Below are 18,444 nucleotides of genomic sequence, written 5' to 3' on the forward strand. Positions count from 1 at the left end.
GGGTCTATTATGGGAATGGAACCAAGAAGATAAGAAAAGGCCAGAGTCACACAGAAGCCCCCAATCAGCCACTTTCAGACTTCCCCCTACCCCGAGCTGTCCCCAGGACTCAGATGGAAACTCCCCTAACTCCCACTCGGCAAATGAAACGTGCTTAGGGCACCTGCTGACTTCACCCACCCCCGATCCTCCACTTGGGAGTCATGGAAGTTCCGTGAAGAACTCAAGAGAAGATTGTTGAATTACAGCGTTTGCTTGTGAATTGGGAGCCAAACACCCTCTTAACATCTTAGCAGGAAAATGACATTGGAGAGGCCATGACTGATGACTTAGTGGGTGTGGGCAGCCCCTCTGATGAGCTGAGCACCGCTCCGGCTGCACCGTGCTTCCCTGCGTGTCTCTAACTCGAAAAGAAAGTTCCAGAGAGGGACTGGAGGATGTGGATGGCTTCCCAGCTCTACCAAGGAGCTTTGCATCTTGCTCCCCTGAAACTGAAGTGCCCGCAGAGCTCACACCATGCTGCGTTCCTCCTCATCCGGCCTGCAGTCACAGACTATGAAAAAACCTGTCCACCTCCTCGGGACACTGACACCAGCCTCTTGAGCCAGGATTTCTCTCACTAACAGACAGACATATGAGGATACGGGAACGGGTGCGCACACACACACACACACACACACACACACCACTTCCCCTAACCTACACACACACACACACACACACACACACCACTTCCCCTAACCTGCTGTGATTCTGAAGGCAATGGATCTTGAGCCTTCTCAATTGCACTTTCTGTCTCCCAAGGTGTGCAGTCTCTGATAAGCCATGATCTGTGGCGGGAACAGAGATAAGCTCATAGCCGTTAGCACCTGGAGCCAAAACCAAACAAAAATATATAGAGTTCTCCAAGCCTGGGGTTTGTCGGTGTGAGCTCGCGTGTGAGTTTCAGAAAAGATCTATTTACTCAGCAGATACTATCAGAGGGACCTTAGAAAAGGTCCTGCCCTCCAAGGACACTCTGAGGCTGACAGGAGCCTGGGCTTTCTCTCCCTGCTGTGGCCCAGTAGTCGGGGTTTGGGGCAGAAACCGACTCAGCCCAACTTCAGAATAGTTTGGTGGGTCTTCAGACTCCAGCCAAGGGTTCAGTCCATGGTGTCGGAAGACAGTAGAGATAGGACTTCCAGTCAGACATCCTGGGGGCCTTACGTCCTCTCAGCACTCTTCTCTGGCCCCTGATGAACAGCTGCATCCTGCCCTTGCCTTCATCCACTGCCAACAGCCCTCTGCACATGGCATTCGAATCAGCCCCCAGGGAGACTGTGCCCTTTCAGGTCCCCTCAACCATTCTCCTGAACTAGTGACAACTGGGATGTCTTAGTTTGGTTTCTCTTGCTGTGATAAATGCCATGACCAAAGAAAATTTGGGCAGAAGGGGTCTACTTCATTTTATAGATTATATTCCATTACCGAGAGAACCTAAGGCAGGGGCTCAGGGCGGAAGCTTGAGGCTGAAACCATGAAGGTGTAGTGAGAAGCGATGGGCCGCTTCCCTGCCGCCCCAGCTCCGGGCCACCTGGCTAGCTTATGCCCCGAAACAATTACACGGAAACTGTATTCTTTTGAACACTGCCTGGCCCACCAGCTCCAGCCTCCCATTGGTCAACTCTCACGCCTCGATTAACCCATCTTTAATAATCTGTGTAGCCCCACGAGGTGTGGCCTACCAGGAAAGATCTTAACCTGCGTCTGTGTCGGGTGGGAGAATCATGGCGACTGCCTGACTCAGCTTTCTTTCTCCCAGCATTCTGTTCTGTCTACTCCGTCTACCTAATTTTCTGTCCTATTAAAGGGCCAAGGCAGTCTCTTTATTTAACCAATGAAATTAACACAAAACAGTAGACTTTTTTTCTGACTTGCTTCCAGGCTCACGTTCAGTCCTTTTTTTCCACAGAGTCCAAGCTCACCTTCCCATGGATTGTGATACCCATGGTGGGCTGGACCTTTCTATATTAATTAATAACCAAGAAAAGGGTCATAGATATGCCCACAGACCAATCTGAGGGTGGCGACTCCTCCACTGAGGTTTACTCTGCCCAGGTCTGTCAAGTAGACAACCAAGATTCACCGCCGTATGAGGTAAGCTGACCCTTGCATTGCTGTCATGAGACAGGCACCAGACGTCCTCTGAGCACGGAAACGTCGAGAGGGATGGGGAAGCCAGGTGAAGAGTGATGGATGGGCCAGGTGCAAGTGGCTTTGGGCACTCATGTGGCGTCAGGAGGTAGCCTGGTGGTCGGATGACTCGTCTGAGATCTCGCCAACGAGCGTCCTCGGCTTTATCACACTGGCCTGCTGTTCCCATGTACCAAGGCTGGACTGGACACCCACTTCCCTCTGCACCCATCTTCCTCCAGAACAACTGACGGCTGTGGCCTCATCATTCAGTCCCAGATAACAGGATAAGAAAATAACTGCAAAGGACCCCAGTCTCGCAGCCTCCCCTGTCTTATGTAGGCGTGTGGTGTGAGTGTGTGTGTGCGTGCACACATGCATAGATGTCTTTGGAGGTCAGGGGCCATCTACCTTGTTTTCTGAAACAAGGTTTATCGTTGGCCTCGAACTGGCCAATTAGTCTAGGCTGACGGATCAACAAGTCTTAGAGATCTGATGCTCTCAGTCTTCCCAGCACTGGGATTAACTGTGTCATCACTGCCAGAGTTTAAGGAGGGGATTCTGAGCTGGAACTCAAGTCCTTAGCCACCGATCTGTTACCATCTCTGAGCACATTCCACTTTCTCAGTCTCCCTTTGGGAGAATGCAAGGGCCCCCTCTCTGTGACCCCATGCCCCACCCCAGGCTGAAAGCAGAAGCCTGCCTGCCAGACTCAGTGTCACCCCATGGGTGCTGGTGTCCACGAAAAAGACCTCAAGGGGGTGGGTTCATGTGCCAGCTACACATATATTAGGTGCCCGGCTGCAGGCAGCGTGTTCCGGAAGTAATGGCCTTGAAACCAACCTCAGGAATGTGACTCCAGGAAGCTACTCTCATGAGCATGTGCTAACCGACAGCAGGTCAGGATGTGAAGCGAGATGGTCTTGGGGACAGTGATAGGGTCCATGACAAAGCTGAGCCACCGGAGCAGAAGGCCTTCTCGTCCTGGATGTCTGTGAGTTAGCACGAGGCTTCTGGCCGTTGACTGAGGGGATAAAGAGGAGGCCTGTGGCTGGTGAGGAGGCCATGGTGCCCTGCAGAACCAGTCTGCTCCTGGAACACTGTCAGCAGCCATCAAAACAAACGCCGTCTCCAGGATGTGGCCCCACTCAGGAATGCGCAATAATAGGAAGTGTGTGCAGCCCGCCAGGGTGGGAGCCAGACAAATACCACACAAAGGAAGAAGGAGAGAAAAGATCTTGAGGCCACTCCGCTATGCACGAATATGCACGAACTCTAGTCCACCCTCCCATAGGCTTAGGAAGGTGGGCTGACCCTGGCCTAACTCAAAAATACGCATGTTGTTCTTTATTAGGACGAGGGGGGGAAAATCAACCTTATTTTTAGAAATGAATAGTCTTTTGTGTCTGTGGCCTTGGATCATGTGTTTGCCAGGAGACTTTATGGAATATTTAAAAAAAAACAACCACAACCCCTGCCCCCAGATTCATATCTGTACCCGCGAGACTCATGCTAAGCGGGGACCTCACTGGGGGTACCATCTTCTCATGTATCTGTTGACCCCTCTCCCGCTCAGGACGGGAGGAAGACTCGAAGGAGGACGGAGTTATCTGCTCCGGCAACACCTGATGCTGGCATGATTCAGTTACCTGAGAACAGCCCAGGGCACGTGGCCAGCCACTCAGGCAAAGAACTGTAGGGTAGTTTCCGGAGACATGCCCAGTTCATGAACACCTGCTCAACTGTGCCCCGAGCCTGGGTGGCAGAGACACACGACTGCTCATAAAACAGCGGCTAGAAGCAACACGTGGGTAAGTAGGGCCTCCAAGGCAGGAAGGTGCAGGCCCTGCCCTGAGCCTCCTTCCTTTCAGGCCCAGATTAGAAGATGAATCACAATCTCCAAAATGATCTCCCCGACACGTGAAGTGCTGTCAAAAGGGAACACACCTTTCAGGCTGTGTGGCTCCACGCTGCCAGGCCAGTGAGTCTGCTCTGAGAGACAGGGAGACTGTCACAGGAATGAACTCAGCCTCCAGCGTGCACGGGACCAGGGCAGAGGCAGACCACATGTCCAGCACTTCCCAGGTCCTACCAATCATGTCCCTTTATCCACGTGTCCTTCAGAGGACCCTTGGGACCAAGGTCTTTCCGGGCCAGCTCCAGTAAAATTGGAGTTTGATGGGTGAATGTCCCTGCAACAGAACACAGACATATACACCAAACCAACAAAACCGTGGGAAAGGTTGCCCTAGCGTGGACTTAGAAAACGACAAAACGGGGCAGCCAGTGGGGTCTGACTGCAAGTGCAGGGTGGTTGGTACCACCCAAGTGGCACTGAGATTCCAGCTTGGCCGTCCTGAGTCAGACCCATCACAAGGGGCTGAACTAACATATATGGAGAATGAGTCAAGGCTGCATTTTCTTCTTGGCGTGAACCTTTGGACTCTTTGCCCCCTTCTTTCCCACTTACCTCTCTCTTCTCATCACCTCACCAGTTCTGGGTTAGGGAGGCTCCAACGAACGTCTACGTACTCATCTAGGATGCCACACCTCACTAGCCTGTAATATTGCAGCTCCGACCCCACTTGTTGCAGGAGGCCGCTTGTTGGTTCCTGGCCGCTCAGCCCCGAAATAATCACACAGAAACCGTATTAATTAAGTCACTGCTTGGCCCATTAGCTCTAGTTTCTTGCTGGCTAACTCTTACATCTTAATTTAACCATCTCCATCAATCTGTGCATCACCACGAGGTTGTGGCCTACCAGCAAAGTTTCAGCACGTCTGTCTCCAGCGGCGGCTCCACGGCTTCTCCCTAAATCCTCCTTTCTCCCAGCATTCAGTTTAGTTTCCCCTGCCTATTGCTGTCTTCCTATTGCTCTGCTATAGGTCCAAAGCAGTTCCTTTATTAGCCAATGATATTCACAGCATACAGAGGGGACTCTCACATCACCCACTCCTTTAAGCAGCATTTAGTGAGAAAATGCTACCTTGTGACAAGGACTTAGAGAGCAAGACTCTGGGTGCCTATTAGCCTCTGTGACCTCCTGCCAGGCAGGTGACACTAAGATCATCATACCTGCTATGCAATTTTCTGGGGCCAAGGTAAAGTGGACCCGCCCGAGTTTGGGGCACTACATGACTTCAGGGTCACATAGCCTCACGGCAGGTCCTTCGGAGTTAACTAAATCGCTTCTAAGTGCATGGTTTGCTGTGATAATGCCAGAGCATGCTCCCAGCACCCCAGGCTGCTGACATCATGTGGCCAAAAGGGATGGGAAGCTGAGGGTGTATGTGTACAACACCGTGATGCCTGTAAACCAGCAGGAGACACAGGAGTTCAGTCCTGGACCTGCCTGCCTGCCTGCCTGCCTGCCTGCTAGCTCCAAGCTGATAGCAATGCCTTGGAATGTGTACGTGGACTTTGTACCACTAAGACCTGGCTAGCTTCTGGGGGGTGGTGACACACTGCTATCACCAAGTGTTTTCAGCTCTCTCTTTCTCCTCTCTCTCTCATCCCTTCCTTCTTTCATTTTAATTAATGAATTAGTTCAGAGGCTGAGAGCACAGACTGCCCTTTCAGAGGACCAGCATTGGGTCCTCAGTACCCACATCTGTTGGCTCACAACTGCCTGTAACTCCAGCTCCATGGTGTTGGGCGTGCTTTTCTGGCCTCCAAGGGCACCTGCACTCACGTGCACAAGTAACACATAGACACACACACATTATTAAAAATAAGACTTAATTTTTTAAATATTCGTTCATTCATTTACTCATTGTTTGTGCCAGGGACTGAACTTGGGTTTTTGGACACGCTAAGTACATCCTCTCGCGCTGAACTACATCGCTGGCCTCTGTCGTTTTCTCCCCACTTCAGCAGACCTTACGCAGATGACATCGTAGAATCACAAAGACCGACTTTCCCTGCTCCTGTAAATCCAGGGTCCCCCCACCCCATCATGGAGGCAAGGAAGAGCCCACATGGAACCCGTGTGTGAGATGGCATTTCCTCCTCCCCCCCCCCCCCCCCCAGAGAGGATCATGGGACTCTAAGGTCTATACAGGGTCACCATTGGGGAGAACTGCCTTAGGGGATTCAGACTGGAATGCTTCCCACTGGGTCTTAGGTGGCCTCCTTCCTCTCATCCCATCTACCTCCTCGAGGAGGAGGAAGGTCACCGTGACTTCCCAAGATGAAGGCTAGCAACAGACAGATCCCCGGGTTCATGCTGTGTGCCTCAGCGACCACTTTATAGAGACAGGGCCCCAAACTACTGGGCTATTGGGGAGCGGCAAATCTGCCTGCGAGACCTTGTTCTGCTCTGGCAGGAGGTATCCAGCAGCTTCTGGAAAGGCAGGCAGCAAAGCAGCTATGTTGATTTCTGATTGTCATCAAGGGCAGGCAAGGAGTATCCTGGCTGGTCACTGGGAACGTCACCATCTCCACCTGGAGAGACCCTGAGACAAAATACTAGGGGATTTTTCTTACGGAAAAAGGAGATGGCGTTGTGGCCTGGTGCTGCTAACTATAACTCATGGGGCATAGGAGGAACGGGAAATTCTGCGATTACAAAACCTAGATCCGGGTCCCGCTTCTCTCTCAGTTCCTCATCTTGGAAGAGTCTGGTTACTGGGACCCTTTCCCAGAATCATGATATATATGCCAAGTGAAAATTTCCTTTACGACTAAGTCTAGAAGGATCATGCCTTCGCCTCTCTCTGAAGGAGAGCCTGGACCTTTTGGGGAGTGGGGTTCAGAAAACCAGGCTAGGGTCTAACGCTGGGGATGACCCATACCTCATTCTTTGAGACTCGGGGGATCTCTGTGTGCTCCTAGGGGAGGCCTAGCCTACGACAGCACCATCACTCCAGACTGGGAGGCAGAAGGATCTGCCTGGAAGCCTGCAGAGCCACAGCCTGCCCCACGATGCCTGGGTCTCTGGAGAGTAAGTTTTTTCAACTGTGTTCAGTGAGTCCCCATGCGATCACAGTGACTGGTGACACTGTCACGTCCGAGTCTGGTTGTGTGACCCCAAGTTGTGCTGATCCCGCTGGGAGCAGATTCTGCCCTGGGGGCTGCCGGGCGGGGCCGGGGCAGGAGCAACGGGAAGGCCCCGCCTCTGGGGTGTGTCTAACTTGGGCGCCTCCTAAAGGACCGAGCGGGGTGGCCTGAGCGCGTGGGTCGCAGGTCAGGTCAAGGGGTCGAAGGTCCGGCGCGTGATCCAGGGTCCAAGCAGGCCGAGGAGCAGGAGCATGGCGTCGTCGGAGTCGGTGCTGCAGCTGCGGCTGGTGCTGCTGATGCTGTTGCTGGCGGGCGCGGCGCGGGCCAGCCTCTACTTCCGCCCGGGCCAGACCTGCTACCGGCCCCTTCGCGGGGATCAGCTGGCCCAGCTGGGGCGCAGGTGGGCGCGGGGCTGTGCCTGGGGAGGAAGAGGGTACAGTTCTGGGCCATGCGCGCGCCCCCTGCCACCTGGGACCTTGCTTCTCTCTGGTCCACCCTGCCTCCTTAGGCCTGAGAAATCTCATCCCTTCCTTTTGGGATGACTTTCATATCCGGGGAGCTTTGGTGTTTGCTAGGTTGGGCAGGCCTCACGTCTCTGTCCATAGTAGGTGAGCACTAGGGTGTTGAAGTCATGCTCAGTCACCGTCAGCTTCCAGTCGTGGTGGCTTTTCTGGTGGTGAAGGATCGAGCCCTGAAACGCTTACATTTTGGAAAAGGGAAGAAGGTCCCTAGGGCACTGCCTGGCTGGGTCTGTGGCCCTGGTGGGGGAGGGGAGGCCCTAGGTGTTCCAGGGTTGATTTCCATGCTGGTTACCTCTTCCCAGGACTTATCCTCGGCCGCACGAGTACCTGTCCCCATCGGACATCCCCAAGAGCTGGGACTGGAGAAATGTGGACGGTGTCAACTACGTCAGCGTCACCAGGAACCAGCACATCCCACAGTACTGTGGCTCCTGCTGGGCCCACGGGAGCACCAGCGCCATGGCAGGTGGGTAGCCCAGAGCTCCACGATAAGCCCTGGGCAGGGCCAGGTGCGTGGCTGCTCTTCACCACCCAGGTTGCCTCCAGGTGAGCCATGATGGCCACAACTCACAGAGTGGTGTGACTCCCTTTCTGCCGTTCTCTCCTGTGGGCCCACTTAGGGCCTCTGTGGGACAGGCTGGAACTAGAACCCATGACAAATGACTCCTGGGTACCCTCCCTCCCCCAGGCCTTGTGACTTCAGCCACTGAGATGGAAGCAGCCTTTCACAGTCACTGAGCTGAGGCCCTACTAGGTCAGGGAAGTGAAACTGCGGTCAGTGTTTGAGATGAACAAGTTAAATCTTAGCCTGGCCACCATAGAGGCAAGAAGAAGGTACAGAAGGAAGAGCTAGCCCCACTGAAGTCCACACTGTCGGAGGGCTGCTGTGTCCTTCCTTGGAAGAGGAAGCAGGCAGGGGCCGGAAGTGCCATTTTGCCTGGAGCGTATAGACTCAGCTTTGCCACAACGGTGGCCCCTGGAAGCCAAAGGGAAGCATGTCTCCTGGCTGGGAGTGAGGCAGGGCAGTGACCTCTCACGTGATTTGTGTCTTTCTGGTCTGGCCTGCTGTAGGTAGAGCTCGGGGTGAAATGGCTGCCCTTGTGCCTGCAGGGGCTTAATTATATAGGCCTCTCACCTGCCCGCTCAGAAGACTCCATTGTGAGAAGAGTGACAGCTGGGGTTCAGCCCTTCAGCTTGGACTCTTTCTTCAGGGCAAGGGATTCTTGACAGAGCCAGCCAGGTGTAGCTGTGGCCCTTCGTTGAGTCACCTCTGGGGTCGGGAATGTACTGCTGACCCTTGAGAAGGAGGAGGAGGAAGGTGGCCTTAGAAGGTTCTGGCATAGGAAGGTCAAGGGGGGCTTGTCAAGGGGGCAAGGTGTGTGGGGAAGGCCCATGGCGGTGGATCCGAGCAAAGTCGAGAGCGTTCAGGGTGAGGTCGCAGGGCTGGTGTTGGGGAAGAGAAAAGACCTCAGCAGAGCGCAGGGAGGGGTGAGGGCGATGGGGAGCAGAAAAGGTCAGTGGAGTGAGGTACATGGGGGTGCAGGAGACGGCTGGAGGCCATTGGGTCTTAGGCCTCTTAGATGGGGCTGGGCCTGCCTGAGGCTGCATCTTCCCCATCACTCGAGCAGAACGGCTCTGGGAAAATGGCTGCTTCATCCTTTCTTCCTGATCTCTGACATCTTCATCGGTTGTCAAGGCCTTGCTTCCTCTTTTTCTGTGTCGCACTAAAAAGGGACGTCCACAGGTCCCTGGCTGTGTGCCAGCAGGGCAGCAATGGAACCAGTTTGTCTTTCCCATCTCTGGGCAGTTAAGCATCCAAGCTTCTCTCTATGAGGCCACCTGTCCTCATCACTGGAGGCCCTCTCCTTCCCTTCATCAGTCACTTCCAGCTGTGACCAAGAGCCCCTTGGTCCCACCCACCTCTCACTGTCCCACCGCTTGCTCCCGTTGGGTTCTCCAAGCTTCCCACTTCCACTCTACCTCTTGTCACTTTTGAGACTCACGAGTCTGTGCCCAGGCCTCCTCCCATTGGGGTGAAGCGAGGCCCTCACTGAGCCACACTTCCTTTCTTCTTTCTCCCTACCAGCCCCTACCAGCTCCCCTCCCTACCAGCCCCCTCCCTACTGGCCCCTCCCCTCTCCCTACCAGCCCCTCCCTACCTCCCCTCGCTACCAGCCCCCTCCCTACCAGCCTCCTTGCTACCAACCTTCCCTACTCTTTGACTTCACTGCTTCCCACACTTCTGAAGTCTGTGTTCCCAGTTTGTTTGTTTCAAGATAGGGTTTCTCTAACAGTCCTAGCTGTCCTGGAACTCACTCTGTAGACCAGGCTGGCCTTGAACTCACAGAGATCCACCTGCCTCTGCCTCCCGAGTGCTGGGATTAAAGGCGTGCAGCGCCACCATCCGGCTTGTGTTCCCAGTTTTGATCTTTGCCTAGACTCACTTTTGTATCTGCTGCTACCCTCTGGCCTGCATTCCTGCTGCCTCCAGGCCCAGATATGCAGGCCGTCCTCCCCATCTCAGCCACCAACAAGGCCGCCTTCCCCTGAGGATATTCCGCAAAAAGCTTAGGGGTTATCTGAGTCATCTGTTGCTCCTCTGAACTGTTCTTCAGTTCACAGGCTCTTTAGTTTTCCCAACAGCCCTTGTGGAGGAACTAGGTGTTGTCTTTCCCAGCACCCTAACTCCTGATGGTCTCAGGCAAGAGATTTCCAGAATATGCCTGTTAAACCCGAGTCCCATCATATTTCCATTCTTGAGACCATCAATGACAAGGGCCTTCTCTGACCTCTGGCCGGAAGTCTGGCTCCTCCCTCGTGTCCACACCGGCAGCTGAGGCCTAGGTACCGGCATGTGCAAGACTCTCCTCAGGTCCTCACACTTCTCTCCTTGGATGGCGTCTTAGTTGTTGTTCTGTTGCTGTGAAGAGACACCATGACTAAGGCAACTCGGAAAGCATTTGCTGGGGACTTGCTTAGCGTTTCAAAGAGGAAGTCAATGACCATCATGGTGGAGAGCATGACAGCAGGCATGGCGCTGGGGCAGTCGCTGAGGTCTCTGGTCCACAAGCATGAGGCAGAGAGACCTGGGCTTGGTGTAGTCTTCTTAAATCTCAAAGCACAGCCCCAGTGACACACCTCCTCCATCAAGGCCACATGTCCTACACCTTCCCCCGAACAGTCCACCCTCTAGAGACGTGAGGCTGCGGGGCCCATTCTCATCCAGACCACCACAGATGGACATTTGCCAGACTGCACTATGTACCTGATACCTTAGCCCCTGGGTGCTCCCCAGAATGTCGCCTGGCAGTGCTGTTCTGCTTGCCCATCATCTTGCCCCCTGTGCTGTGGTACAAGTCCACAGAATAGAGCTTGCTCCTGCTGGCTTGCGTCTACAGTTTGCACAGCACACAGAAGGTGGGACTGGAACTCTGAGAATGAAAAGGGTGCCAAGTTAGAAGAGGCAGAGTGGATTGTGTAGAAGGGTCATCCCAAGGAGCCTGCAAACTCTGGAGCCACGTAGTTGGTCAGGTTGAAGCTAGACATTGCATCAGAGAGGTAGGGGACACCAGGCCTGAGGCTATCCATCCGGCCACTCACGTTGGGCCTTAGCTGAGGTCACCAGAAAGGAGAGAACAGAGAATAGGAGGAAAGGGCTCTCAGCAAGCCTCAAGAAACACTGCTAAGGTTGAATGTGGAAGAGACAGCCCAGGCACTTCCGGAAGGGCGGAGTGGCCCCTCTGCTGCCCCTCTGGAAGAGACAGTCTCGTGAGGGTGAAGAGGGGTTAGAATGGATGGGTGATGTCGAGCTAGGGACCTTGGCAAGAGCAGCTTGGGAGGCCAAAGAGACATAGGCAGTGGTGAACCCCACCTCGCGCTGCTGAGGCAAGGCGTAGAGTCCTGGGACCCTGGGTTGGACTCCGGGAAGGGCGGGTCTGTGGGCTTGGGGATGTAGAGGAAGGAAGGCTATAGGGAGCCAAATCTTGGGAACAAGACAGGAAGGGTGGGCCCGTGGCCTTGGGCAGCTTTCTGTTGTGGCACAGGAGTGGGTCTAAATGGTGATGAGACAAGGTGGTCTGCTTTTGAGTATTTCCGTGACGTGCTCTCTGAGGTCATCAAGGGTGTATGTGCAGGTTATGTGAGGGGTGGTTCTAGAAGGTTCTGTACTGTTAGATGGCAACCTTGTGGAGCAGGACCAGAGTGGGAGAGTACGGGAGGTGACCCAGGGCTGAAGTCTGTAGGATGGAGGGAAAACAAGGATAGACTTTGGTTGGGGAAGAGCAGGTGAGGCTGGAGGAGATAAGGCCTGGGGAAGGGAGTAGCATGACTGGTGTGGGCTGTGTGTGTAGCCTGAGGATGAAGAGCAAGGAGGCTTTTCAGGACGCAGGTCAGCCATGCCCTGGTGGATGTTGTGATAATCCTAGCTGCCCCTCAGTGTGTGGGACCAACACATGAGCACTGCGTGCTGGTGTTTGGCTCCCTAGGCTGCCATTTTCCCTGGAGATGCCCATGCCTGCCTTCTCCGTGTGGTCAGTGACTGGTCACTAGCCTCCTCACACAGGTGGTTTTGCTGCCATCCTGTAGCTCCTTGGGATCTGGCCTTGCCTCGTGACACTTACAGACACACACAGGCCTCACAGTGCCCGAGGAAGACCAGAGCATGTCCCTGAAGCCACAGTTGAGCTGAGGCCTGCACAACAGGGAGCAGCAGGCAGAGAGCCTTGTGGCATTGGGGGAACTGGTCGGTGCTGACCAGCGTGATGACTTTTGCAGACCGCATCAACATCAAGAGGAAAGGTGCGTGGCCCTCCACCATGCTTTCTGTGCAGAACGTCATCGACTGTGGCAACGCTGGCTCCTGTGAGGGCGGCAATGACCTTCCAGTGTGGGCCTATGCCCATAAGCATGGCATCCCCGATGAGACCTGCAACAACTACCAGGCCAAGGACCAAGGTAGGCCCTGCCTGCTCCCCCACACGCCTGTACACGGTCTTTTTCCTCTTTCAAGGGAGAGTGGCCAGGAGCCGAGGATCCCACATCTGTCATACCGGCTGGGATGCTGAAGAGGGTGGGGGTGGAGACTGCAGCCCCCAGGAAGAGCTGGATGGTCTGATGTCACTCGAACCTGGTGGGCTGGGGTTAGAGTAGCAGGAAGCTGGAACCCATGGTCCTTGCTGAGTCAGCGTGGAGAGACACCAGAAGAGCACTCGGCTGGAGAAGTAGCTCAGTGATGGCGCTTGCCTGCCGTCCATGAGGAGGCTCAGTCTCCAGTATTGAAAGTAAATATATAAGCAGAGCCACACCCCTGTAGCCAGGACTGGATGTGTGCGTGTGTGAGTTCTCATACCTGGCATTTGTGTGGTTTTATGGGCTTTTTATAAGGGGCCAAGCAGGCAGCCAATGGAAGGAAGTGTCTCTTTCCCTTGGTCTGGAGCAGAGAGCAGGTGGTGGGGCTGCTTTCTGAGCTGCAAGTTAACCTGCCCAGCTGAAATGGAGCACCAGCTGCTTCCTGGCCCAGCAGTCCTGGACAGTCCTGGACAGTGGGCAGAGCTACCTGGCCCGGAAACCTATGGTTGGCACGTCCCTTTCGGGCTGCTTTCCTTGGAAACCAAAGAAAAGGAAACTCAAATCCATCCTTCCTGGCTGTAAACTTTGACCCTTAGAACGTTCTTGTGGCTACAGCAGGATGCTGGGGGCAGGGACAACGACTCAAGGTGCTTAGAGGGCAGTTGGTCCCTCATGGCTGCGGCAGGATGTTCAGGGGACTCAGGTACCTGGAGGGCAGTTTACAACACCCCTGTGGATGGTGTCCCCTTGTCTAGCTACCTCATGGACCCTACTGCCTCACTCCCAAAGAATTGAAAGAATTCTCTGGCCTAATTGGCTGAGTTCATTGTCCTGGATGGATAAACCCAGGAACAGATTCAGGGTAGAGGCCAGGGACTGCTTTGTGGATTGTTCCTGGGGTCCTATCTCTCCTCCACTCCCAAACTGGTGTCATCCAGCTGAGGCTAGGTCCCTCTGGTCCCCTCCAGACTCACAGGTGGTTGGGTTCGTCAGAACCACTCAACAATCCCCTCTTAGAGGAACAAATGAAGGCCGCCTGTCGCTGGCATACCTCACACTGAGCAATGATGCCTGAGGGACAAAATGAACTGGTGATGTCATCCTCCAGGAGTTTACTGCCCTGGGGAAGGGTCTGGACTGAGGTGTGTCCTCCTCTGCATTCCACCTTGTCCTCTGAGTCTGGAGTGCATCCATTTTGTTAGTCTGGCTGGCAAGTGGACTAGAGAGACCCGCATTGCTTCACCGCCCCAGACTTGGATTCCAGACTAGCCCCATCTCGCTGACGTGGTGCGGGTGCTGAGCCTCTCTGAGCTCAGGTCCCCGGGATTGCAATGGCAGGCACTTGACTGACTGATTTCTCCAGCCCTCAGACCTAATTCATTCTTTTCCCTAATTTTTTTTAAACAATTTTTTTTTCAGCAACAGTGATATATTTTAGAATTTATAACATACAGCGCAGGTTTTTGAGTATTTTCAGATTCCCAGTATGTGCCTCTTTGAGTTTCGGTGCGATAAAAGCACTATTCCCAGGTATCTCAGAAATTCTAAAACTACGATTATTATCAACATACTTTTAGCAACCTTCACATTCTGTTATTTCGACAACTACAATTCTTGCTTAATGAATACAAGTTTGGCATTCTGCAGGAGTGTTCAACACAAAGCATAATTTACAATTCAGATCCCCCAATGAGGCAACAGGCCATTGTGAAATCACATGGGGACTCTGCCCATCCAGGGCACATTTTTGTATTCAGAAAATCTTGATTCCACCAGGTAATTCTAGGGCACGCCTTTAATCCTTACACTTGGGATGCAGAGGCAGGTGGACCTTTGTGAGTTCAAGGCCAGCCCTATCTACAGGTCAAGTTCCGGGACAGCCAGGGCCTCAGAGAAACCCTGTCTGGAAAATTCAAAAAAAAACCAACATGTGATTCCTTGAAAGGCTGTTCAAAGGACTTACACGGAACATCTTATAGATGTGATGTCACTAGCACTTTGCCCTTCTTATCTTTACTTGTCCTCCCCACGTTACACACATGTGCTCTTGTGTGCCTTCACACACGTGTACATATGGGCTAGGATCTGCATACAAAGGTGAACAGGGATTTTTTTCTTTCTGAGTTTGGGCCACTTCGCTTTATAAATGCTAAGACCATTCATTCTGCAAATATTGTGATTTCATTTTTCTGCGGAATAGAGTTTGTTTTACATGTGCCAGGTTTTCGTTATCCGTTTATCTGCTGATGGACAGGGGTTTGACTCCAGCTCTTTCCTGCTGTGGCGAATAAAGCAGCAATAAGCGTGGACATGCAAGCGTCTCTATGGTAGGGCGATCAGTGCTCAGGGTATGTCCGCAGGGGTGAAGCAGCCGGGCCATATGCTAGCTCTATTTTTAATATTTGAGCAATTTCCAAGCTGATTTCCATAATGGCTGTATTAATTTGAACCCCCACCAGCCGTAAATAAGGGTTCCTTTTTTCCCCAAAATTCCTCTCCAACATTTGTGGTCAGATTTCTTGATGATAGTCATTCTGACCAGGATGAGGTAGTTTCTCAAAGTAGTTTTAATTTGCATTTCTCTGATGGCTTGATGACTAGGGATGTTGAACATTTTTCTTTTTCCCTCTTTGAGACAGTGCTCACTGTAATAGCCTTGGCTGTTTTGGAACTTGCTGTGTAGACCAGGCCTCAAACTCCTTCCTGTCTCCTGAGTGATGATCCACCTTCCTGTCTCCTGAGTGATGGAATTAATGTATGCCACCTTTAATCCCAACACCCTGGAGGCAGAGGAAGGAGAATCCCTGTGAGTTCAAGACCAGCCTGGTCTACAGAGTGAGTTCCAGGAGAGCCAGGGATGCACAGAGAAACTGGCTCAAAAACAAATAACAACAACAAAAACCAAACAAACAGACAAAAAAGGTGTGTGCCATCACGTCCAGACCACCTTTAAATTCAGTTTTGACAGTTTATGTTTTGTGTAGCCATTCGCTGGTATTTGTCTGTGGTTCTTTGTAAGTTCTAGATTCCAGTCATGTCTGGAATGGGGCTGGTAAAGGTTCTCCCCTTCTGGCCTGTGTGCTCTGCTGAGTGTTTCCTCTGCTATACGGAAACGTTTTCTTTTCCAGTGTCTCGTCTGTTATTTGGGGCCAACTCCTGTGTTATTGGTGTTCTATTCAGAAAGTTCTGTCTACCCTAGCATCTTGAGGGGTATTTATTCCCTCTATTTTTCCTCTAGAACTTTGTGTTTCGGCTTTTAGGTTAAGATCTTTGATCCGATGGGAACTGATTTTTGTATAGGATGAAAAGTATGACTCTAACTTTATTTTTCTTAGGTGGATATCTAGTTTTCCCAGCACCCTTGGTTGAATAGCTTTTTTCCTCCAATGTATGTTTTTGCTCCTTTGTCTTGAGTTTAAGGGGCAGAGCTTTGCCAGTTATTTCCAGGTTCTCTGTTTTGTCTGTCTGTCTTGTTTCTACGCCAGCACCGGTCTTTGTCACTATAGCTCTGTAGTGTAATTTGAGGTATTGAGACACCTCCATGAATGTTCCTACTCCTTGGGATGGCTTTGGCTATTCCTTAAACCAGATTCTGATATTTCTCAAGCCAAGTAACAAGAGGACACATTTCTTTAAATCAAGTATTTTGGCCTCCTTAGTCACTAGCCAGCAGTGCAATCATCTGGTTACATTTTAATAGTGATTGCACTGGGTTTTCAATTACAGCATGCTGTGAGGTCCTCTCCCAGCCTTTAACGGAGAAGGGAAGGGCCACGTCAGAGTGCCTAGCATGCACTAATCAAAGTGTGTTCTTTCTGTTCTGCTGAGGCCTGGCGGAGGCTTTCCCATGCCCGCAGCTGAGAGACGCATAATCAAGCGGCACCTGGAGGGCTTCCGCTATCGGCTAATGAATGGCGGGCTAAATTAGAAAAGTGGAGAGGATGGGGCGGGCTTCATTAGTGGGCTAATGAGGAGACGGTGTCATGCTGACTTCTTGTGTTCTAGAATGTGACAAGTTTAACCAGTGTGGGACCTGCACCGAATTCAAAGAGTGCCATCCCATCCAGAATTACACCCTCTGGAGAGTGGGTGACTATGGCTCCCTGTCGGGTAGGGAGAAGATGATGGCAGAGATCTACACCAATGGTCCCATCAGGTAAGGGAGAGGTCTGGGTCTGTGCACCTACGTGCAACTGTGTCTTGTTCACCCTTCCCCCTGGCCACTTTGACCCCCAGCTTGAGCTCCACTTTGCCAGTAACAGGGAACTTCTGTGTAGTTAGGTAGAGAAGGCCCTGGCTGTGGTGAGTGGGGATGTTGGCGGGGTCACTACTGTAAGCCAGGTGCCACCACAAGCGCCTATTGCTTCTCCCTTTGCTAACCGGTGGCTCTCTCAGCTGCGGGATAATGGTGACGGAGAAGATGGTGAACTACACTGGAGGCATCTATGCCGAGCACCAGGACCAGACAGTTATCAACCACATCATCTCCGTGACTGGCTGGGGCGTCAGCAGTGATGGAACCGAGTACTGGATTGTCCGTAATTCATGGGGCGAACCCTGGGTAAGACAGTTCCTTTTTTGAAGGTCAGGCCAGAGTCTACACATCTCCCCAGCAGCGGAGTGGAGGGCTGGCTTGTGTCTCACCAGGACACAAGCAACTTCTGAAGTCTGAGCTGTGCAGGGTTGCTACTGTCCTGTGTATCACCAGTGCTTAGCAGCCAGTGGCTCCTCCCCAAACTATCCCACGGCCAGGGCTGGGCCAAGTGGTCCTGATGGTAGCGATGCTTCATGTTTTTCAGGAACACTTGTTTGAGTTAGGTCAAAAGTCTAAGGGAGCCAGGTGGTCGTGGCGCACGCCTTTAATCCCAGCACTTGGGAGGCAGTGGCAGGCGTATCTCTTGAGTTCACAGCCAGCCTGCTTTACGAGAGCTAGTTCCAGGACAGGTTCCAAAGCTACAGAGAAACCTTGTCTCGAAAAACAACAAAAAGTCCAAGGCAGGAAACCTGCAGATTGTGGTTTTGGGACACAGTTTAGACTGTTGCTCAATAAAGACACAGGAATACTCTAGAAGAGGCCACGGGGAAGACGTGGAGGTGACGAAGTGTCAGCCACGTCTACTGAATGGCCACAAATCAGGTATTAATAGGGAGACAGTCACATTCTTAGATTGTCTAGCTGCTGAGAGAACCGAGTCAGAGCTTTGTCCGGACCGGAGTTCTACAGCACAGAGGGTGAGCAGGGGACCGTGTCCTGAGGCACTAATGCCGAGTTCTTGCTCCTTACAGGGTGAGAGGGGCTGGATGAGGATCGTAACCAGCACCTACAAGGGAGGTGCAGGTGGCAGCTACAACCTGGCCATCGAGGAGGCCTGCACATATGGGGACCCCATTGTTTAAGTCGCCATCTCTGGAGGCAACATTGGAAACCATGGCAGGGATGGGTGGTCATCAACACTGGACAGCTAGAAACGGTGCCTGTGGCCATGAGAAGCAGAGAGTGGGCTGCAGAAGCCATCCCGAGAAGAGATGGTAAAGGAGGAACCATACCTCATTGTGGCCCTCAGGACCAGAGCCCTGCCTTCAGCCACCTGGAGAAGACAGCGATGGTCTAGAGCAGTTCTGAGGGAGGGGAGGACAATCCCAGACTGCCTAAGCGGTAAATAAAGGGTCTAGCTTACCCGAGCA

The 18,444-nt window shown here is 52.7% G+C and overlaps 1 protein-coding gene across 1 annotated transcript; it reads left to right on the plus strand.

Annotated features, from left to right (window-relative positions):
- Positions 1-7,319: 7,319 nt before the first annotated feature.
- On the plus strand, positions 7,320-18,441 carry Ctsz (cathepsin Z). The gene is made up of 6 exons (XM_041641885.1): positions 7,320-7,571; positions 7,995-8,158; positions 12,466-12,645; positions 16,765-16,915; positions 17,155-17,320; positions 18,046-18,441. The coding sequence occupies exons 1-6, from the start codon at positions 7,423-7,425 to the stop codon at positions 18,154-18,156; spliced, it is 921 nt and encodes a 306-aa protein (XP_041497819.1). The 5' UTR covers positions 7,320-7,422; the 3' UTR covers positions 18,157-18,441.
- The last annotated feature ends 3 nt before the right edge of the window (positions 18,442-18,444 follow it).

This window comes from Microtus oregoni, unplaced genomic scaffold, assembly GCF_018167655.1.
Source record: "Microtus oregoni isolate MIOR12 unplaced genomic scaffold, Mior012 000071F_ref0000514, whole genome shotgun sequence".
Classification (NCBI taxonomy): domain Eukaryota; kingdom Metazoa; phylum Chordata; class Mammalia; order Rodentia; family Cricetidae; genus Microtus; species Microtus oregoni.